We start from the raw sequence: 22936 nt of genomic DNA on the forward strand, positions 1-22936 counted from the left end.
TAACTACTCAATAAACAGTTAATGTGTGTGCCGGTTAGTTTCTACTATCAACTGGACACAACCTAGAATCACTCAGGAGCAAAGCCTTAACGAGAAATTATCTAGGTTGGCCGATAGGCACATCTGCAGGGAATTGTTAAATTGTGCAGGAAAACCCAGCCCACCGTGGGTGGCACCATTCCCCAGGCAGTGGGTCCTGAACAGTATACAGAGGAGGAAGCTAGCAAGCAAGCAAGTGTGCATGCATGCACCACTTTCCTCTGCTTTTGTCTGTGGACATGAATAGCTGCTCCAGCCCCCACCACTGTGACTTTCCTGATACGGTGGACTGTAACCTGGGACTGTAAGCCAAATAAACAATTCTCCCTTAAGTTGCTTTTTGATATAGTAATAGAAATAAAATCAGAAGAATGCTATTCTTATCACTAACCCAGAGCCATGAACTTAGATTTATTTATTGCTTATTTGTTTGTGAGCACACACATGTGTGTCTGTGTGTACATATGTGTGTTTGACATGGGAAGAAATTAATATAAAAGAGGTATATTGAAAAAAAAATTTCCTGATAGGAAAAAAAGAGGAAGTAGTCATGCCAGTGTAAGTGTTCCTTGGTAAATAGAACTTCATGTTTCCTGTCTGATAAGTTTCTTGACACCAGGTCGTTAACGTTTGGACTGCTACAGACAGCTGTCGATGCCTCACCAGCTGGAACTCAGTGTCTGGGGAGGAGGAGAATGCTCGAAGACCCCTTCTTCTCAAACAGTACAAAATAACTAGGTTAGCAAGAATGCAATCAGGATTGCAGCAGCTATCTGACCATAGAACCTGAAAGACTTCGCCCTCCAGAGGCAGGATTTCTTTCCCAGGTGAACAAGGACCTAGGATGCTCTGTCCCTGGGGTTGGCTGTTGAAGCAGGCAGAAGACAAGGTTTAGACTTGTCAAGACTGTGCCTGTCAGAGGAAGAACAGAAGCCGGGCCTTTGGTGATCCTGTGAGCCAGCCTGTTGGAGCAGAAGCTGAAATAGAAGACAATCTCCTCCTAGTATTTTCTGAAAGGAAGTTTTGTGAATTGACCTGGGTAAGGCTAGACAGCTGATCTCTACAGGGGGTGTCATTACAGAGTCATAAACCTGGTCTCAGGGCCTCATAGCCTCAGAATCCCACAGGGTCTTCGTCTTGCATTCTGGAAAGTGGTGGAAGTTGGAAGGAGAAGGACTGGAAGAATCAAAGATTGTATAGGGCTCCTGGTGCTTGGGTTTCAAATCGCTTCTGGTGGGGCTCTAGCCGTAGAATGTCCCAATTCTGGTTAGCATGTCCCAGTTACTAACTCCTGATCTGACTGAGTCAAACTGACCAATCTTTATCCCACATGCCTGACAGAGGAGAGCGCATTCCGCGTCAAAAGAAGTGACGTGCTGCTTCCTGTTGTGAAATAAGAAAGAAAGGAAGAACTGCAGCAAAGACAATGATTAGCAAAATAAAAAAGTTTCTAGATGATCAAATAGTGGAACTTTCAGATTAGAACTTTGAATAACTTTAAAATAATCATATTAAAGGATCTATAGGAAAATATGTCTCTTATGGACTAATATATGAGAAATGTCAGGTGAGATTTAGAAAAATACAAGAACAAAGTGAGCATCCAAGAATTATCAATACAGTACTTGAAATATAGAACAACAAAAGCATCAGCTGAAGGGATCCAAGGAGGAGGTAGAAGCAGAGAATCAGAGGTAGACCAACAAAAGGCAGACAAACGACACCCAGAGACAAGACACACCAAGTTCCCAAGGTCATCTTTTAATTAGTGCATTTTAATTGTATAAAACACTGGTTTGTACTGTGATATTTTTACACATGCAAGAAGAAGTGGGTGGGGGGAGGTGTTGAGAGGGGAGCAAAGGAGAGTGATGGGACTGAATACAATTAGTGGAGTTTCCTTTTCTACCCTCCTCCTGGTCCTGTCCTTCAGGCCGGATTGGCAAGGTAACTTAATGTGCATTTTTGTGAATAGATCTAGAAAATACCTCCTGCCTCATAATGCTACATATTTTTGATGCTAAACAGTCATTTTTAACCGAAGGTGTAACATATGCAGTCTAGGGAGAAGGGGCTTTGAAATGCTTTGATTGGGCAGGGAGCTGTTGAACTGTTGGGTATGGTCACCCATTTGATTAACAATTCATTGGGCACCAGCTTGATACCCACAAAGAGGTGAACAAGACAATGGCCCTGCTCTCGCACAACTATACTATTAAGTACAAAAGAAAATTCAATCAGCAGTCTTCATAAAGGGCCAGGCTGAGTGGAGTTTTAGGCCAAATCACAGCTTGGAAAGTCACTCCAGGACCCCTAGAGTTCCTGATGAGGACAAGAGTCCCTATCAAAGCAAAACCTTTGCTTGGCACTTACTGTGAACTGGGCATTGTTCTAATACCTTCCTGCCCAGCCTCATTTAGCCTTTCCTGCGGCCTCATCAGAGCTGTTTGATAGAGAAAGGACACTAATGCACCCCGGTCAGGGAAGGGATGGAGGAGAGGGGGTGTTGTCCCATAGCTGGGAGCACCTGGGCCAAGATAGGAATCCGGAAGCTTGGCACCAGAGCCTGTCCCCCATCTTCTCCCCTGAACCACCCCGCAGGACTGGGGCAGCTGAGGTCGGCGTTCCGAGGGTCTGTCTGAGGCCCTGCATGGCGATGGTAAGATGACTGGAGTCACACACAAGGTTTCGGCTTCCTTTCTGACCCTGGCCTAGTGCGCTGGCAGGCTAACATGCTGCCATGAGGGCCTCAGCTCTGCCAGCTGTGTGTCTGCTGGGTTTTAACCATCATCACCATGTGACTCTCATGAGATCTAGAGTACAAAGCGGAACCTGAGCTCTCTCTGGAAATCTTATGCTAAGATAGTGTCTCTGATCCAGACAGGACTTAATAGAAAGAATTAAGTGATTGCTATTCACAGAGTGTTTTTAGGAATCAGTTACTGGGTTGAAAACCAGGGCTAGAGTTAGAGCTGGGCTGGTAGAGTACCAGCCCAGGACAAGTGGACCTAGGTTTGATCCCCAGCAACACATAAAATAGGCATTGAGATCTACCTGTGGAACATATTTTTGATGCTAAACAGTCATTTTTAACTGAAGGTGTAACATATGCAGTCTTGGCAGGTGGAAAGAGAAGGATCAAAAGTTCAAGGTCAGCCTCGACCTCAGCTAACGAATTCAACACTAGCATGGATGATGTGAGACCCTGTCTCCAAAAAAAAAAAAAAAAATCACATTCAATCAAACAAGGAAATAAGAAAAGCCACGATGACAGGTACTATTATCATTCTCACCTCCAAATGAGAAGCACTGGCTCAGACAGTAGGGAACTCTTCTAGGGTTCAAACCCAAGCTGTTTTCATGGACTGAGTCCCACTTCTTGCCTTATCTTTGAAAGAGAAGAGAAGGCACCAATGTCTCACTGTCTGGACCTTTTCTCCAAGTCCCTATTAGGGAAGAGTAAAGAAAAACAAAAGAAGCTGCTTCTCAGAAGTGTGTTGTGTCTCTCTTGCCCCTCACTCCCCACACCTAGTGCTGGAGAAGATGAGACTTTTGTGAATGTTGGACGTGTTCCTTTCTGTGGGGAACCTTCCTGTTCTCTTACTAGTTTGGAAATTACGGAAGACATCTTTTCGATTCTGTAAAACAGAAGCAGGTCTGTCCACCTATCCCATCCATGTTGAGCTGTAACTGTGGGCAAGAAGAGGGATGAATCCAGCGTTTGGAAGCCTTGGGGATGGTCTGGACACACACACACACACACACACACACACACACACACACACACACACGTGCTTATGTGCGTAAGACATCATTAGGGAACCCACTCATGTCTCCTGGGCCCTGAGCCTGCTCTGGCCTTCTAACTGAGGACCACCTGCCTGGTTGGCCTGTGGCACTTCCTTGGCAGGGACTCTGGCTGGATTCACTGTTCTGTCCTGGACAGAGAGGTGTCTTAGTTTGTCTCTGCACCCAGATCATCCAACTCCAGAGGAGTGGTAGAAGAGGGAAGGTGAGCTGAAGGAGCCCCTAATGTGGGAGGGAGTGGGGTCTCTTCTCTTCCTTTCTGCTCAGTGCCCCCTCTCCAAGCACATTTCCAGAAAGTGGCCTCTTTGTCTTTGTTTGGCTGGAAGTTGTTCCTCCTCTTGGAGCCAAAGATTCCCTCCCCTTCAGAGTGAGAGGGAACCACACCAGGAAGAGCTCAGCCCCTGCATATGCTTTACAGTTCTGGCTACCTCTGGAGGACAGCTCTAAGGCAGGCAGGCATAAATGGTCCAGCCTTCCCTGGGTGGGGCTGGGGGCTCCAAGCCCTCCAGAGGCTGCATGAAACCCTGGAGCTGCCCTAGCTTCGCCAAGGAGACCGGAATGAGGAGGGGCCCACAGACAGGCTGTCTGATTTCAGCTTCCACTGGGAGGAAGAAACCGGAAGTAGGCTGGCAGCCTTCAAGCTGCTTCTAACTTGGGGCTCCCAGCAGGAGTTTTGTAGGGGGAGCTGGGATTTAACACCTTGCAGGCTGGGAAGCTGCCAGGCTCTGGAGGGCTGAGGCTGTGCAGGAAGGCTTCTTTTTCTGTCTCTCACACCCAGTGTAGCACGTAGCACTTCCTTAGCCTTGCAGCAGATGGGCAGATGTGGGCGAGAAAAAGAGTGAGGTGTGCGGGAAGAAAGATTGTGTGCTTCCGGTGGGGGGGACACTTCACAAACGGCTGCGTGCTCAAAGAGGAGGAAAGCTCTTGCTGCTTCCTAATGCAGAGGGAGAGGGTTAGATCAGAACGTCCCTGAGGCAGTACAATGGATCATCCAAGACCCACTACCTGAATTCGGCAGATCCACACATTCAGATCCCTGCTCGGCCCCCAAGTAGCAACAGCTGATTTTCACTGATTTTTGTGTTACCACTTCCACACACAATCTGTCTGAAGCCTCACAAACCATAGGACCTAAGTGCTGCTTTACTCACATCTGACTGAGGTTGACTGAGGTTTCGAGATGTGAAGTAACCTGTGTAAAGCTGCACAGCAAGTGAGCTTGAAGCTGAGCCTCAGAGGACAGTTAGACTTTGAAATTTCTGTCCTAACGTAATGACGCTCAGAGACTTGCAGGGTCTTCTGTTGGTCGTCTGAGCTTGGGAGCATCATGTTCTTATTCTCAGTGTTCAGCATCCAGGCAGTGGGAAGATGAATGTTCTTTCCCCCAGATTTATGATGAGTGTTATCCTTCTTTCGCTCCTTCCTTCATTTGACATACATTCCATACAGTTAGTATTAGTCTAACTGTACAAGCTAGCTAAAGTCCCAGCTCTACCAAAGTAGGTAAGGAAGTAAAGTCAAATGATTTCAACTGTGTGTGTGTGTGTGTGTGTGTGTGTGTGTGTGTGTGTGTGTGTGGTATTATAAAGAAGACAAAACATGATAAAGTTAGACTGTAGAGTGGGGGCGGACATTTCCACAGATGCTTGAGGAAGGGTCTTTGAATAAGTGGCCCCTGAGGTTAGTTATCTGAGAAAGGAAGAGGATGAACTTCCTAGGTTGAAGGAGGAGCAAGTTGAAGGCCTAGTGTTAGGAAGGCTGCTGTGGCTGGAGCAGACTGCGCAGGCAGAAGGGGATTAAGAGGCGATGTCACATGGTCAACAAGGCAAGGCTGTGAATGTTACTGTGTTGTGTGACTTTCCCTGGGGAGATGTGAAGGAATGTCTGTCCACTCTAGATAGGACACTGATGTCTAGCATGGTGAATCACTGAGTTTACCTGGGTTATTTACAGGAGGAGTTCATGTGTGGAGTTACTGATAGGAGCATGGAAGGCTCAAAGACAGCTACATCACAATAAACAAACAAACAAATTTCCTTTAGGCGACCATGCACTGCACACATTACAGACTGCTTAGCCCACCAGCGTCTCCTCTCCCCAGCAATTGTTACTACTTTTAAATCATTGGGGAGGGGCCTCGTGAACCTTGTAAGTTTCTGGAACATCCTCAGCCTTATAGGTTTCATTAACTTCTTGCATCTTACAAGCTTCTTTACTTCATTAGTCTTACCAGCCTCCTCTTCTTTCTGGAAGGAATGTTTCAATGCAGAGGAAATAACTATCTAACACATGGGAAGGTGCTCCCATAGGGTGAACTTCGGCGAGCTTAAATTGAGAGTGATACTATCTGATTTATTTATTCATTTAAGATAAATAAGGACAGGTCTGGGGTCCCTGTGGAGAATAGAATGCTGGGTGTTAAGGACATATGCAGGACAGCTTGGAGGAGGCTGGACTATCGCAGGGGTTCACAGTGGACAGCAGCAAATGACATTTTCATGGTGGAGCAGAGCAGCAGCCACACATCTCAGTGAAGAGACAGACTAGACATCTTAGGCAGTCACAAAAGCCTTGGGTCTCATGCCCTTTTCCTAAGACCATACCCATGCTTCTACTGTCATTTTGCCATGGATGAACACCCACTGATACTACCATTTTTCTTATTAGCGTTGAGATTAGCTTTTCTGAGGACTGGCTCTGGAATAGAACTACTGTATATCTAGAGTTTATGATACCTCAATTTCTGTATAGAACCAGAGTAGATCAGTTTCCCTTAGGATGGTCTAGATGGTAAATATTTTCTTTTCTTTTCTTTTCTTTTTTTGGTTTTTCGAGACAGGGTTTCTCTGTGTAGCTTTGCGCCTTTCCTGGATCTCGCTTTGTAGACCAGGCTGGCCTTGAACTCACAAAGATCCGCCTGCCTCTGCCTCCTGAGTGCTGGGATTAAAGGCGTGCGCCACCACCGCCTGGCGGTAAATATTTTCATTTGCTGAGATCCAACTGTCTCTGTGACTTCTCAACTCTGCTACTATTGGGCTGAAGAGCCAAAGACAGTATCCCAGTGGATGGGCACTGCTGTGAGCAAGAAAACTTGGTTGTTATTGTTATTTAATAATGTCTTGCTCTGTAACCTGGGCTATCCTTAAACTTACAATCTTCCTGCCTCAGCCTCCTTGGGTGTTGGGATTATAGGTGTGCATTGCCACACTCAGCCCAGTGAACCTTCATTTACAGCAACAGAGAATAGACTCCGTTTGGCTCTTTGGGTCACAATTCGCCAAGGTCAGGCAAAGAAAACCATTTATTTACATTACTCAAGTGAATTTTTTTTCCAAATAAATCACCTGAAAATGTTTACTACAAACCCTTTTACAAAAATAGGGTGTACATTGCCATGGATAAACATACAATTCAAAGAACTTCTCTGTTAGGGGTGTCTTTGGACACAGTTTATGGGACCAGTGAAGCAGGGATTGGAATGCTTCTGGCTCTTCAGCGAAGAAATTGTCTTTTATCCATGGTTTGCATTATTAGTGGACAGACCTAATAAAAGCTTGAACAGGAGGACATGGGGGTAAGAGAAAAAGCGATAACCATTAATCTAGCTCACCTCATGGAAGATCATTCGTCTTTTCTAGTGTCATGGGTTAAGGAAGCATTTATCAGTTTGTCACAGAACAAATCTCACAACTGGTCACAGAACAGATGAACACATCCATTGTCTAAGCGGGTGGGAAGGAGGGAGAAGAAGTGATGCTGGAGAGTCCCAGCCTTCTGCAGGAGGCAGCAGGAGAGGGAATGAAGTCACAGAGAGGCAGATGACGTATGTCGTGGACTTTACATCAGGCACTGGTCTCTCGGGAACAAGACTGGAAAACTGAGATGGCCCCACTCTGTCCCACATGACTGGGCAGAATAAAGGAACTAAGTTATGCAAATTCCCTAGATTAAGAATTATTTACACCCTTCTTCCTTTTCCGCTTTCATTTGGTTCTTGGGGATGTGACTCAAGCAAAAGGCCCTGTCAGAATTTCTCCCGTATCTCTTCTCTTGACCCTGTTGTCCGTGTCTCCATCTTTTCTTCTCTTCTCAGGGTGTGGCCAGGTTTTTCGAGCCTCAAAGGGTCAGATTCTTCTGGAGAGCTACCCCTTAAATGCGCACTGTGAGTGGACCATTCACGCCAGACCTGGGTTTATCATCCAGCTGAGGTAGGAGTAAGAGCCTACAAGGAAACAGAGATGGGATGGAGGGTCCTGTGTCTGGGTGACCAGGGATGAAACATTGACACTGTTCTTCCCTCCAGCATAGTCTCACCTCCTTGAAGCGCGGCTCCTCTTCCTTTCCAGCAGGATGGAATGATTCCATCACTCACAGGATTTCCGGGGCTATTGTTCTTCTCTAACTAGCGGTGAGGGGGAGGTGATTAAAACCCCTGGTTCTCTGGGTTACAAGCTTTCAGTAAGTATTTTCTGAGTGAACCAATTCATGCCAATGTTGCCATGTGCCATCTAGTTCCTTAAATGGCTTCCTGCCCTTCAAAAGGGGTAACATGTCGCCAAAACTGACAGGGAGAAGCAAACTAGACCCCTTCCTAAATCCTGCTGTGCCAAACCAGACTTGATATCTGGTGCCCCCACAACCTGAGGACCTGAGCTTGGGAACGAGACTCGATGGTTGGATTTTCTGATCCAAGGAGCCAGTGAAGGGCCATCGTCTTCCTGCTTAATGGACTCTGGGCTGCATCTGTGGTGTTAAATATTACAAGTTAATATTTCAGCAGTTCAGGGACCAAGACAAATGGTTTTTTTCTGAGTCTCTGAGAGTGTCTCCAAGACTCAGGGCACAAAAATAAACCTCTCCTAAAATAAAATGGAAGAAAGATGTCAGCTATTCAAGAGTCCCAGAGAAGCACAGAAACACGGGATTTCATTCCACTTATTTAAACGGGCTTCCTGGCCAGGGACAGCTAAAATGGTGGGAACATTTGGAGGCACATGTAGAATGTGTTCCCCAAAGCTCAGTGGTCATCCCCAGTGCTCCTTTTGCAGCACTAACCACATCCATGCTGTTATGCAAATCTGTCTCCCCGCCTGTAAAATAATCTCAAAGCTGTCCACATCCCTTTTTACCCCCTGTCACAAGTTTAGTGCAAGGATCACCCATCCTCCCCGAGAGAGGTCCTGGATCTGGTCGCGTCTCTCTGCTTCCGCTTTGACCAATGCTACCATTTCCTCCCTTTAGACTGATCTTTGTGCAGTGGAAATCCAACCATCAGCCCATTGTTGAAGCCTGCCAATGGCTGCCCACTGGACTTCTAATGAAATCAGAACTCCCCAGAATGCAGGATGAAACTCTGGCTCTCCTTGTTGGCCTTAGCTCTCATGTCCTCCTTCACTCACAGCCTAGCTCTCACTGACCCTCCCTTTATTCACAGCCTTGCAGTAACTTTGACTTTCTTTCAGGTCCTCATACATGCCACACTCATTACAGTCACTAGGACTTCTGCACTTATACATTCTCCTCCCTAGACCGCTCTTACCTATGACCTTCCCAAGTCTGACTCCACTGCATTACTTAAATCTTGGCTCAAATATCAGGCTTTTGGAGATGTCTTAGTAACCTGACAGCAGCCTTTTTCCCTCCATCTTTTCCCCCCTACTCTTATATGGTTTATTCTGCACTTGTCCCGAGTCCCATTCTTTATTTTCTGTTTTCTATATTAAAGTTTATCTCCATGAAGTCATCTGATCTTGAGTTCACCCCCAGGGTCTCAGGACAGATCTGGGCCCACCTGCTCCTTCTGTCACTCTTCCCCCATGCAGGTTTGGCATGCTGAGCCTGGAGTTTGACTACATGTGCCAGTATGACTACGTTGAGGTTCGAGATGGGGATAACAGTGACAGCCCCATCATCAAGCGTTTCTGTGGCAACGAGCGGCCAGCTCCCATCAGGAGCACGGGTTCTTCCCTCCATGTCCTTTTCCGCTCCGATGGCTCCAAGAACTTCGATGGATTCCATGCTGTCTTTGAGGAGATCACAGGTAAAAGGCACAGTGACAAATGTTGCAGTGGAGGATTTGCTCCGTAAAAGCACCTTTCTAGGTCTCCTTGTTCATCTTTATTCAAAGTTAGGATGCCCAGATCTCAGAAGCAGCCTACGTAATGAGGAAAAAAATAAGAGGAAAGATGAGGACTTTCCTTTTCTCCCTTCAGCAAAGCTCATCCAAAACTGGAACAAGGAATTATGCCTTCCTCATCCAGAGGAGGTGGCTGGTTCCCACGTGGGCTGTGTTGTATATTGAGGGTCACACAGGTATGAGGGTGGAGCCTAGGGTTTGTATTAAAGCTTTTGACTCCAGCAATCATGTGAAGAGGCCACTCATGGCTAAGAGTGCTGACTTTATGAGTGCTGGCTTTGTGACCAAGTTATGTGACTTTGGGAAAATTCTTCTGCCTTTCTGGGCCTCAATTTTCTAAGAAATAATAAAAGGAAGAAAGGATGGGCTGATCCTTAAAGACACTCTGGAAAAAGAAGCTTCCACAGTCTAAGCAGTCATGACCGCCTCAGCCAGGAGTCTGCAAACAGGCATTACAAGTCTTAAGTACAAGCCCATGCTCCACTAAAAACTCCCACTTGTGTTCAGGCAAGTGACCCCAGTTAAACTCAGTGGGTCACAAAAATAAACAAACAAAACCAAGAAAGACAGGAAAGCAGGAAGGGGCTTAGCAGGAGGAGGAAGGGGCGTGAAAGGCTGAGAGCAGATGTAAAAGTGATCAAAATGCACAATATGCATGTATGGAACTGTCGAAAAGTTAGAATTAAAAAATATTTATTTTATGTGTATGTGTGTTTGGTCTGCATGTAAGTCTGTGTACAGTGTGCATGCCTGGTGCCCACCGAGGCCATCAGATCACCTGGGACTGGAGTTACAGACAGCTGTGAACTGTCATGTGGGGTCTGGAACTTGAACCTGGGTTCTCTAGAAGAGCAGCCAGTGCTCTTAACCTCCAAGTCATCTTTGCAGGCCCAGAAATATATTTTTTAAACTCTTAAACTTAAATGCCATTTACTTGATTACTCCAAGGTCAACTTCAATCCTGCCCTATCTGGTCATATCTGGAGGTAGGCTTGACCATCTGGACAAAACATTGAATTCTAAGGAGTCACTTCAGCTCTCTTTATTGTGAGTCTGGATTTCTCATGCTTTACACAACAAGCTTCTGCTTGAAGGTCAGTTTCGAAAGCCACTGTGTAAGTAATGAAGAAAGAACAAGCATGCAGTGGCGATCTGGTTATCAGAAGGCCGTGGGGGGGAGGGCTAAGGTGAGTCTCAGGGAAGGAGGAGATAAGAGGTCCCCGAATCAGGCTTCTTCAGCCACGCCCTTTGTTCGAGACCAGCATCCTGACTACCGAGTCTTCCCCTCTTTGAAGATGGAACTCACAGCACCTCTCTGTAGTTGTTCCTTATTGTCCAAGGGTCTGGCTCCTTCTCATGCTGCGCCCTATGTACGGTGCTGTGCAGGGAAAGATGCAGTGTTGCTGGAGTGGAGTGTGGTCAGTCTGTGGCTAGCCCCTCCTTCCGCAACGGCACTCTGCAGAGGAGACTGAGGAGATGCAGTGAGAAGCATCGGTGGATGTTTTGAACCTGCAGCCGGAGCTGGCTGGCAAGGTGGCCAGGGTGGCCAGTGGCAGGCCATTAGCTTGTGGCCCTGTGACTAAAGAAGCATCTTCCTCCTCTGAGGAGCGCTGGTGAGCAGCAGGCGGCACCACTTCTCGTCCCTCAAACACTCCCTCCCAGCTGTCAGCTTGCCTGTGAGTTATTCCCTCTGGCTAAGGTCACTTGTCCCAAACTTGTACTTTGAAATCTGTCCTGCAGGCCTTTCCCACATCCTCTCTTCTCTGCTACCTTTCTCTTTCTCCATTGAGTTATGACTTTACCCTGTAGCACTTCTTTTGTCCACCGTAAATGACCTACATTGTGCTTCAGGCTGTAGTCATTGTGTATTCTCCTTTACATAGCCTAGATCCGGTAAATAGGAAGTCCTGTGTGCCTCTGTCTCTCCTCACTACTATTTCACTGAACTGAGCCCAGGGATAGAGTTCTACATAAGCATACACGGATTTAGGAATGAGGGCTAACACATACACTAATGTTTTCCATTGGCCTTTGCAGGAAAAAAAAAAAAAGCCCCTTAGATGCTCAGGAAGCCACAGGTTCTGAGTTTCAGTAAGATTTGAAAAGACTGAATACTATGTGTTTTCTTGGAACTTCACGAGTATATTAGGCCACTGAACTGAGAAGTTCTGCAGCAAAGAGATCTGACCTATTACCTGTTGAGTGGCACTTCTTGGGGAGTCTAAAAAGCACCCCATCTAATCCTGGTTTAATGAAGCAGTGGTTTATTAGGGGTTCTTGCAGGAACCTGGGTGAGGGGTTCCTTACAGGAACTGTGCCACTCAGGAAGCATATCTCAGCACGGTGATGACTCCTGAAGGCCGGATCTCGGGAGCTGCCTGTGCAATTTACAGGCAGTTGCACTACGGAATAGTCTCCTTTTCCCCAGCATTTGCTCGCTGATTGTATGACCTCGAGGAGGAACCTGCCGAGTCCCTGTGGGAGAGATACTGCATGATGCTGCTTTCATTGGTGCAATGCCCCTGTGTGTTTGCCTTCTGTATGTGGGTGTTGTTGGTTATTTTTACTCTTTACTCTTTGGCTCTTTGGGAGCCCGCCACCAGGCTCCCAAATAAATCCACACGGAGACTTATTCTTCCTTATAAATGCCTGGCCTTAGCTTGGCTTATTTCTAGTCAGTGTTCCTTAACTTAAATTATCCCATCTACCTTTTGCCTTTGGGTTTTTTCCTTTTCTTACTTCTGTGTATTTTACTTTCACTCTTACTCCATGGTTGGCTATGTGACTGTGTGGCTGGCCCTTAGCATCCTCCTCTCCGAGTTCTTTTGCTCCTCGATCTTGCTTCTCTCTTTTTTTCCTTCTGTTTATTCTCTCTGCCTGCCAGTCTCACCAATCCTTTCTCCTGCCTTGCTATTGGCCATTCAGCTCTTTATTAGACCAATCAGATGTTTTAGACAGGCACAGTAACACAGCTTCACAGAGTTAAACACATGCAACATAAAAGAATGCAATACATCTTTGCATCATTTAAACAAATGTTCCACAGTATAAGCAAAGGTAACACATCTTAAAATAATATTCCACAACATGTGGGTACCTTGAACACACTGTTAGGTGCTTCAGACATGTTAAGCAGCATCTGCACCATTTGACACTTAATGTCATTGTGCTTTCTGCATTCTCAAATTACAGCATCATGAATTCAGTAAAATGAACAATAACATTGTAAGAAGTTGGGGCAAACACATTGGCTCAGATTACAGGTTTGAGAGTGGTGGTATTGTGTTCCCCAAAATATTGTGCACGCTGATAAACTTATCTGGGGTCAGAGAACAGAACAGCCACAATATTAAACATAGAGGTTAGGCAGTGGCAGCACACGCCTTTAATCCTAGCATTCCAGAGGTAGAGATCTACCTGGATCTCTGTGTGTTCAAGGATACAGCCAAGCATGGTGACTCACACCTTTAATCCCAGGAAATGATGGCAGGAAGCAGAAAGGTATATAAGGCGTGAGGACCAGGAACTAGAGCTGGTTAAGCTTTTCGGCTTTTAGCAGCAGTTCAGCTGAGATTCATTCTGGATGAGGACTCAGAGACTTCCAGTCTGAGGAAACAGGATCAGGAATTGGCAAGGTGAGGTGGCTGTGGCTTTTTCTGCTTCTCTGATCTCCCAGCGTTCACCATTTGGTTTTATTAATAAGAACTTTTAAGATCCTGCTATACTTGGGGAGGTGGATTCACTGTTGGTAGTGACATTGACAGATGCCTTTCTCTTTCAGCGTGTTCCTCATCCCCTTGTTTCCACGATGGCACATGCCTCCTTGATGCAACTGGGTCTTACAAGTGTGCCTGCCTGGCTGGCTACACTGGGCAGCGCTGTGAAAACCGTGAGTATGCCTCCTGGTGCGTTTTAAGATGTTAGTGGGGGCATCCATAGGGACTTGGAGGCTTACAGTGCTCTGGTTTCTTGGTGTCTCCAGTGGTCTGTCTGAGATGGCAATCATAGGGGCCTCTGAGTCATAGTTGTTGCCATCGTTAGTGTCATCATAGTGTGTGTGTGTGTGTGTGTGTGTGTGTGTGTGTGTGTGTGTGTGTGCCTGTGGAGGCCAGAATTTGATGTTGGGCGTTTTCGTCTATCGCTCTCCCCCTTATTTTTCTCCATTGGACTTGGGACTCATTGACTGGCTAGCCTATCCAGACAGCAAGGCCATCTTCCTGTTTGCTTCTCACGGTGCTGAGACTGCAGGTGTGTACTGTCATAATGACTTTTAAATAAATGGATGCTAGGACTCTAGTCTTAGACCGTCATGCCTTCACAGCAAGCATTTTACCCAGAGTCATCTCCACAGTCCCCTAAGCCACATTCTCTTTTCCTTCTTTCTCTCTCTTTCTATGCCTCTTTCTTGGTTTGGGTGCTAGGGACTGAACCCAGGGTTTCATTCATGCTAAACACAAGTCTTTCCACTGAGCTACGACTTTCTTCCTTGTGTCATGGATTGACTCTATTGTTAAATCGCTTGCTCTTTGGTTCTTATGGACAGTCAAAAGCAGAGCAATAGCAGCCTTGAGGAACCTGGGGCCCTTAAAAAAGGAAACCAGGAGAAACTCAAACAAATGACCCACACCAAAGCAGCAGAAATTTCTAAATTATGTCCTTGAAAAGGCAGGACATGATTCTCTTCTGATACTAGATTTGAGCTTTTGCCAGAGAGAGAAATTTGAACCCACTGAGTTTAAGCATACATATAACAGGGCATATCCTTTGACCTTGGGAAGTATGTGTCCCACGACACCACAGCTTCCCAGCTCTGCTGTGTGGTGCTGAGGACCATGCCATTGGCAAAGAGGAACTTCACCATCATGACCAGAAATCATTTATTACGGTGTCTAGTAACCAAGATTCTATGTATAATGCGTGTCCTAGCAGACATTTGAGACCTAAAATTTGTGCCACTTTCTCCAGCTATTGCTCGGCAATGAAGTGTGCAGAATGAGATGTGCAGAGCAAGAATGAAGGTTTGAAGACAAGTGGAGGAAGAGAATGTCCTGAGCAGGGCTCCTCAAAATAGATCCGGAGATGGGGTGTGTGGAAGTAAGGCTGTAAGGACAAGCTCCCCAGAGGTGCTCTTAGGGCTTGGGAGAACTGACCTAGAAATGGAAAGAAGTCAAGCAAAAAGCAATTTCAAGAAAAATCCTGGGCCCACTGCTTGGCGATAGTGAAATACCGAATGCTAGCGAAGTGCACGCAGGGGTACTGGGTTCTTCTATCCACACAGCAGCTGGTCACTAGCCAAGGCTGCCCTGGGGGAGAAGGCAAATGTGAACTCAGGCACGCTGTCGTAGTTAGCTTAACTGTCAACTTGACACCACCGAGAGTCACCTGAGAAGGGCGTCTCGGTTGAGGGATTGCCCAGGTCAGACAGGCCTATGAGCTGCCTGTCGGGGATTGGCACTTTTGTTAATTGATTATAGCAGGACCCAGCGTGGCACCATTCCCTGGGCCTGTGCTCCTGGGCTGCAGAAGAAGGCTAGCTAAGCAGGAGCCTGCAAACGAGCCAGCCAGTAGCCGTCCTCCATAATTTCTGACGCACTTCCTGGGCTAGGAGTGCGTTCCCCGCTGGGAGGCAATGCTGTGTGGAACAGCAAGCCTCCCTGCCTTCAGGTTCCTGATTTGAGTTCCTGTCTTGACTTTCCTCAATGGTGCACTGTGACCCGGAGGTGTAAGAGAGATAAACCCTTTCCTCCCTAAGTTATTTTTGGTCAGAGTGTTTTATCTCGGCAACAGAAAGGACACTAGAACATATGCCTAGCTTCCTGAGCACATGCTCAGTGTGGTTCCAGGAACCGAGGATCAGTTTCCTGAAATCATACCAGCCACAGGATTCAGTGGGGGAGGAAAAGGAGAGCATAGGAACAGGAGGAATGACTTCAAGGGCAGAGCACCAATCGTGTCTTCTCCGGTCATTCCGGACTAGCACACACACGTTCTGTGCTCCTCTGCTGTCTGAGAGTCGTCTGGGAAGTTGATGTGTTTTTCAGGCACATGTTTCCTAGCATTCCTTACGAACTGTGCATTTCAACAGCGGGTCTCTGAGGATGCCACTGTGCTCTGCTAAAATCTGGTTCGGCACAGTGGCCGGAGTGTGTAGGAGGCTTAGAAAATGATGCTGAGATTCATGGACCCTCCCTGATTTGAGGCTTCTGTGTTATGTGTAAGGCAGATGAGAGCAATGTTGTTTCAAGGATTTGTATGTGTTGTCTAGAGTCTGAGCAACAGCAAGCTCTGAGATTCAGAAGGGAAATGAAGGGAAGGCAGGCTTCATTTCTGGATGACTAGCCACAGTTCTGATAAACAGAGGTAACACTGGATGAAAGTAAAACATGACCACATAAGCCAGACACCTTCAAGAACGGTTTCAGATCAGGAGAGAAAAGTAGATTGCTCCAGACGTTATGACTAAACTATGTATGGGTGGCGTGCAAGTCCAAAGTGGATTTTTCTGTAAAGTTATTCTATCAAAAGAAAAACAAGCATCATGAAGAAAGAGTGTAGCATAAGGCACATGGATTGTAGCTTGATTCATAAACTGTCTCAAATCATTTTAAATACCAGGCAAGGTTGGGATGTGGCCTTGTGATGGTGTGTTTGCATAGCATGTATCCTCAGCACTGCAAACAACAACAACCAAAAAAAGCCACAGACAAATGAAAACAAGCAAACAAACAACCATCATGACCCCCTAGGGAGATGGTCAAGGGAATTAGTTCTCCGTGTTCAGCTTTCAATATACAGCTCAGAAAATGTAAGCCCTGGTACTGCATACTTGCAGATGGGTGAAGAGTTGGACATGGGCATGTCGTCCGTCATTTGCTGACAGCAGTCCAGGAAATTATATTTTTATTTATTTTTTTTTTTTGTAAGATCTAGCTCTGCTTTTCCTGATAAGAAGTTCAGGGTGAATTCTAACTCACTCACTTGGTGAGACATCACAAAAATCCAGTCATGTAGTTTACCTGGTTATTTCTGAACAGATCTTAGCCATTGTTCATGGCAGTCTATCCATGAGGAGAGTAAAACTGAGCAGGTGTGTGTGTGTGTGTGTGTGTGTGTGTGTGTGTGTGTGTGTGTGTGTGTGTGCTCACGCGCACATGCACTTTTGTTTTTCTTCCGAGGATATCAATGGGCTAGAGCAATATCCCCAGAAGGAATTCTTTCAAAATTAGCAAGAAATGTAGGCAAGCATTTGGAGAATCTCCAAACTCCAAAATACCCAAATTGGACCTGGCACTTGTTTTAAAAGCAGCTTCAAGAGCACCAAAGCCAGCATGAATGAGAGTCCTGTCCTTTATGGATGCGCCTTTAAATCTGGTCCGCAGCAAATTCAGAGCTAGGAGATTCGCACATTCCTCGTAGTTTATGATATCTCAGATGCAGATCTTACCATGTAGTGTGATGAGAGTCCAGGTGACTGACGACCTCTGCTCAACATTGAGTCCTTCCCCCCAGGTAAGGCTCATCTGCCACTCTGTTCCAAACAGTCCTTGGCATTAAATTTTCTTCTCATTTCTCATGCCTGCGAATGGGAGTGGAAAAGGAATAGATTTTTCCACTTAATTCCTGAAGAAACGTACCTTTAAAAAAGTCAAATAGGGGTTTGAGAGGTCACTCCATGGGTAAAATGTTTGCCACACAAGTGTGAGGACCTTAGGCCAAACCTCCAGAACTCACATAGAGCCAGATGTATTACTGTGCACATCTGTAATCTCCATGCTCCTAAGGGAAAACGGAAGGCAGAGACAGAAGATTTCGGAAAGCTGGTGCATGCGGTGTGTGGGCAGGGGTGGAAGGCAAGAACCAGCACTGGAGGTTGTCCTCTGCCTTCCATATATGCACCGTGGATTGTGCATATGCACAGCATTAACACACACAAATGTACATACACACATACGTGCATATCACACATGATTATTTTTATTGAGCAATATCAGGTATATAAAATAAAAATGAAATATTATTTTTCTTGACCCATTTTTGTTCTCAGAGGAACCACTTTGAGGAATGCTAGGTCTATGTTTCTCAGATTTTTTCTAAGTTAGTTATCTAAATCATACTTTAAACCAGTGATTCTCAGCTCTGCCTTCCATATCCACACATACATGGCATTTGGAAATATTGGAAGATGATTTGGGTGAAAACTGGGTGGTGATGCATCCTGTGGACTGAGGGATGCTGCCGAGCATCCTTCAAGACACAGGACAGGCTCTGCTGCTGTTATCCAGCCTCAGTGTCAGCAGTGACAAGGTGGGGAGACTCTATTTTAAACAAAAGTAGATGAAAGCATGCTTACAAATTTTCAATGTATTGTCAATGTCCACGGCATAGACTTTTTCCCAGACAAAATGATTGTTGACTATTCTATGGTGAATGTGAAAATATGCGTTCATCTAATTCCTTAAGATGGACTTGTTACTGTTCTAAATATTTTGTTATTATGAAGAGAGCAGCAATCAGATCCTTACATTATTTTGTTGTTCACATGGAAACTGAATTCCCAGATGCTGTACTATTCATTCAGAGGGCACACATGATTATATTTTTGAGAGCCATTGCTGAAAGGGCACGGGAAGATTTGCTTTTAAGCAATCTGATACCATCTAGGGTTGCAGGAATGGGTTCCTTTTCTCTGCTGATTAAAGAATTAAAAATGCAGGAAAAGTTGGAAAGTCACCAAAGTCAATGTTTATTCAAAGAGGACAATTTTACTAGAGTTTAAAAGAAAAAAAAATCCCCGGTCAGATGAGCTGTAAATCTCAGCAGCTGTACAGAGGAGAAGAATGGAGGAGAGAAGGGGAAAAAAGCCATCCCATTTGAGTTAAGGCAGTGTGGAGGGCAGTCGTGCGCCAGCAGACAGACACATGTTGGGGGGGTGATTTTAGAGGGGGAATGAAGTCCCGAGTGTCAGGGAAAGTATGGTTGGAAAAGGCATAGAAGAAAAAAACAGTTAGGCTTTTCTAAGTGATTTGGAAAAGTGGATAGACTGCGCTCCTTAACAGAGTATGCTGGGGCAAGAATTCTGGGAAGGGAAAATACTGACACTCATCAAAGGAGTAATTGTTTTGCCTTTCTCTTTAGCACCATTTAAAGTGAGCCTGCCTCTAGGAGTGGTCCTGCCTTCCAGAGAAGGGCGGTCCCTTGGCCAGGTGATTGAGCAGTCCATCTGATCAATTCCATTATACTTAGGGTAGCTTGGAATAGTAGGGCTTGTCCCGGCCTGATATTTCACTGCCTTGACTGTAAGGAACTAATTTTCCCTTAGGTGGGTCTTTATCACCTTTGCATCAAATCTGCAGGATGATCCTTAATATAACTGCTGCTCTTCAAAATAAGAACTGAACCTGTACTTCAGAAACTAGAGGCGATCCTCATCAAACTGGAAATGGATTTCTACTCAAAGGAACCCATCGGTCTGAAGAGAGAGTTCCTGATTAGATTCAAGTGGTTTGACTTCATTCCGGTGATCAGGAGGATTGCTGAAGCCCCTGACAGAACAGCCCGCAGATGTTAGCTCTCAGCCTCGCCTTCCCTGAATCCTTTCCCAAGGTGGAAACCTTCCCTGAATCCTTTCCCAAGGTGGAAACCTTCTCTCTACTCTTGAGTGACCTTCTCAGAAACCTAACTAGGGGGAAATGGCCCCTCCTTAGCCTTCAGGCTCAGCTAGTCTCCTGCCAACACCCTCAGCGACCTCCAGGATCCCTGGGCCACCATGTGAGAAAACGGGGCCCTTTCTTTCCTCTGAGGGTTCCTGTTTCATTGTATGGAGCACAAGGACAAAGCAAGTCTTCTAGTAAATGGTCCGAATCTTGTTTTGAAAGAGTGGGTGAGAGATTCATCGCCTGCTCCAATTTCCATGTTGTCTTTGTTCCTCTGGCCCAGTTGACAGAGCTGGGCTTTCCCTCTGCATCCTAATGAAGGCCGATGAAATGGGCTAAATCTTCAGTCACAGTGTTCACACTGCAGGCTCTGACGCTCCTTGGAACAAAACAAATCAGTCCTCACCAATTAAAGGAAAACAGTGAATCTGGACTTACTGGGGTTTTTGGAGTCTCAGAAGGTTTCCCACTGGTCTGTCCCAAGGACCAGGGAGAAAGAGCAGGATAAGAGGCACACTTTATTCTTGAGCTTCAAAGCGGCAGCCCAAGTTTCTCATCCGAATGAGCCATTGGGAACTTTGGGAGGGTCCATGGAAACATGACGCAAAGAGAATGTAGGAGACACCTAGTGGGCGGCAGCCATGTCCCATCGTAGATGGGTAAATGAAATGGAGTGGGGTTGATGTAAACTCTCCTGAGATCTGCAGGTGAGGCATTTTAAAAGATAGACTCACTGCCTTTTTTTTCTCAGTTCCAAAGGCTTCTTTTATCCTGAACATATGGGAGATGGATACATCTTTGTCTAATCGGAGGTGGTGCACGCCAGGGTGAAGGTCTTGGAATTCAAGGCTGGATGACTTTGGGTTGACTGTGAGTCTGCATTTCCCAGTCTGTCAGCCTCGAATGAGTGATTTAACATGTTTGGGCCTCCACTTTCCTGTTAGAAATTTCAGAAAAATAATAGGTAGTTCTCACAGTGTTTGTGGGGATGAAGTTTAGTGATTCATATAAGACAGAGTTGAGTATTAGGAGCTATTACTTTAAAATTATGATTATTAATGCCTCTTTTAAAATAAAATGCCATTTAAAATTTATTATAAGGTTTCAGTGAATAAACCACTAAAATATTCCATATTATTTATAATAATGACTGACAGTGATGTAAAAGATACATTAGGATAGAATCTCACTAAGATATGGTACATGAAAGAAAAAAGTGACTATATTTTTGACCTTTCTTTTTTTTTTTTTTTTTTTTTTTTTGAGACAGGGTTTCTCTGTGTAGCTTTGCGCCTTTCCTGGAACTCACTTGGTAGCCCAGGCTGGCCTCGATCTCACAGAGATCTGCCTGCCTCTGCCTCTCGAGTGCTGGGATTAAAGGCGTGCACCACCACCGCCTGGCTCTTTTTTCATTTTATAATAATCTAATCTCATTCATAAAATAATCTTAATTTATTTTCAAATTCCTTTTCTTCTTTCCTACATAGCTACAAGATTTTTTAAAACTTTTATTGAAAATAGATTCTTCTCTCTTACAATACATCCCAAGCACAATTTCCCCTCCCTCCACTCCTCCCTCTTAATGTATAATTAATGGACTTTTATGTGATATTTCTACACATGTATATGGCATTCATGGATCATGCCCGACTACTCTTCAACCCTTTTTTTCCCTGCTCTGTCTCTTGTTTCATGTAGGGTATGTAATGGGGGTGAGTGTTTTCCTAGTCAGAGATTAACAAACAGTGTTCTCCCCAAATAGTGGGGAAATAGGTGAAGACATAGAAATTACTCACCAGCTGAACTGCTCCCACACACATAGGATGGAGCTGACCATGTGGTAAGGGCCACCTGCTGTAGGGGTGCCCAGGCTCTGTGTCCATCTACCTGCTCTTGTCCTGGCCCTCCTGGCTTTGTTTTGGCGGGTGAGGTCACTGAGGCAGGACTTAATGCAGGAGGCAGAGTTTATGTAGGTCCTGGGTTCACTGGTAATCCATTAGAGCTGGAATGGGCTGTGTGCCCACTGAGAGCGAGGACAAGAAAGAATTAACCTGAAATGGACCAGGTGGTGGTGGCATACGACTTTAATCTCAGCACTTAGGAGGCAGAGGTAGGCGTATCTCAGTGAGTTCGAGGCCAGCCTGGTCTACAAAGGAAGTTCCAGGACAGCCAGGGCTGTTACACAGAGAAACCAATAAGTAAGTAAGTAAGTGAGTGAGTGAGTGAGTGAGTGAATGAATGAATGAACGAATGAACGAACAAACAAACAAACAAACAAATAAATAAAATTAACCTGAAATGAAAACAAACTTTCCTGAGGCCACAACCCCAGAGGAACTCCAGCCCCAGACATAGGTCATAAAACTCCCATCTTTCTTAAATCCTGCCTTGCAGAACATTCTTTACCTAGTCTCTACCAACTTCAAAAGGTGAAAATGTCCTCTTTGTAAATTCCAAGGCATTCTTGTGGGCATCCATGTGCTAAAAAACAGCAATATTTTTCTTGAGACAAGTTCTCACTATTGTCACCTAGGTTGACCTCAACCTTGCAGTCTTCCTGTCCCAATCTCCAACTCCTGATATTCCAGGCATGCACCATTATGCCCAGCTCCTCGTGTGTGTGTGTGTGTGTGTGTGTGTGTGTGTGTGTGTGTGTGTGTGTATGTGTGTGTGTGTGTGTGTGTGTGTGTGTGTGTGTGTGTGTGCACATACACACATGTCCAGATGTGCGTGTAGAAGCCAGAGTCAACCTTAGGTGTCTTTCCTGGAGGCCATCTGTCTTGTTATTCAGAGTGTCTCTCCCTGACCTGAAATTTCCCCATTCAGCTAGCCTGACTAGTTAGAAAGCCACAGGGTTCCTCCTGTCCCTTCTTCTCCAGTGCTGGGATTCCATGTGGGTTCTGGGGTTCAAACTCAGGTCCTCATGCTTGTGTGCCAAACACTTTACTTCCTGAGCTGTCTCTCCAGACCTATATCCATCTTGATGATGACTCAAAAACAAACCCTGAAGTGTTGGGAAAACCAAAGAAGACTATTCTTTCGGAGCAGAGCCAGAAGCAGAACCATCGAGCTTCTCATATCACATAAGTGGCCCACTTACTCTATCACCGTAATATGCCAGGTTGATTTTGAACAAAAACTTTAAACAATTCTGACTTTCTGAACAATGGTCACTGTTGACCGTCTCTTGGACACAGGCAGTTTTAAATAAATAGGCCATCCAAGCACCGGAAAGTGGTGTTTGAAAGACACAGTGTACCAGAGGCCCAAGACAATACTGATTAAGATCAAATAGCCAATT

General features: G+C 45.5%; 1 protein-coding gene across 4 annotated transcripts in view; it reads left to right on the forward strand.

Annotated features, from left to right (window-relative positions):
- Positions 1 to 22936, forward strand: part of Pamr1 (peptidase domain containing associated with muscle regeneration 1) — a 152786-nt gene that overhangs the window by 110075 nt on the left and 19775 nt on the right. For all 4 annotated transcript variants that reach the window (XM_052724105.1, XM_052724103.1, XM_052724107.1 and 1 more), the window contains 3 exons: positions 7940 to 8054; positions 9669 to 9886; positions 13764 to 13871. In XM_052724105.1, the coding sequence (XP_052580065.1) occupies positions 7940 to 8054; positions 9669 to 9886; positions 13764 to 13871 (441 nt within the window). The remainder of the gene's footprint in view (positions 1 to 7939; positions 8055 to 9668; positions 9887 to 13763; positions 13872 to 22936) is intronic.

The sequence above is a fragment of the Peromyscus californicus genome, unplaced genomic scaffold (assembly GCF_007827085.1).
Source record: "Peromyscus californicus insignis strain IS unplaced genomic scaffold, ASM782708v3 Scaffold_7__1_contigs__length_154581171, whole genome shotgun sequence".
NCBI classification, from domain to species: Eukaryota; Metazoa; Chordata; class Mammalia; order Rodentia; family Cricetidae; genus Peromyscus; species Peromyscus californicus.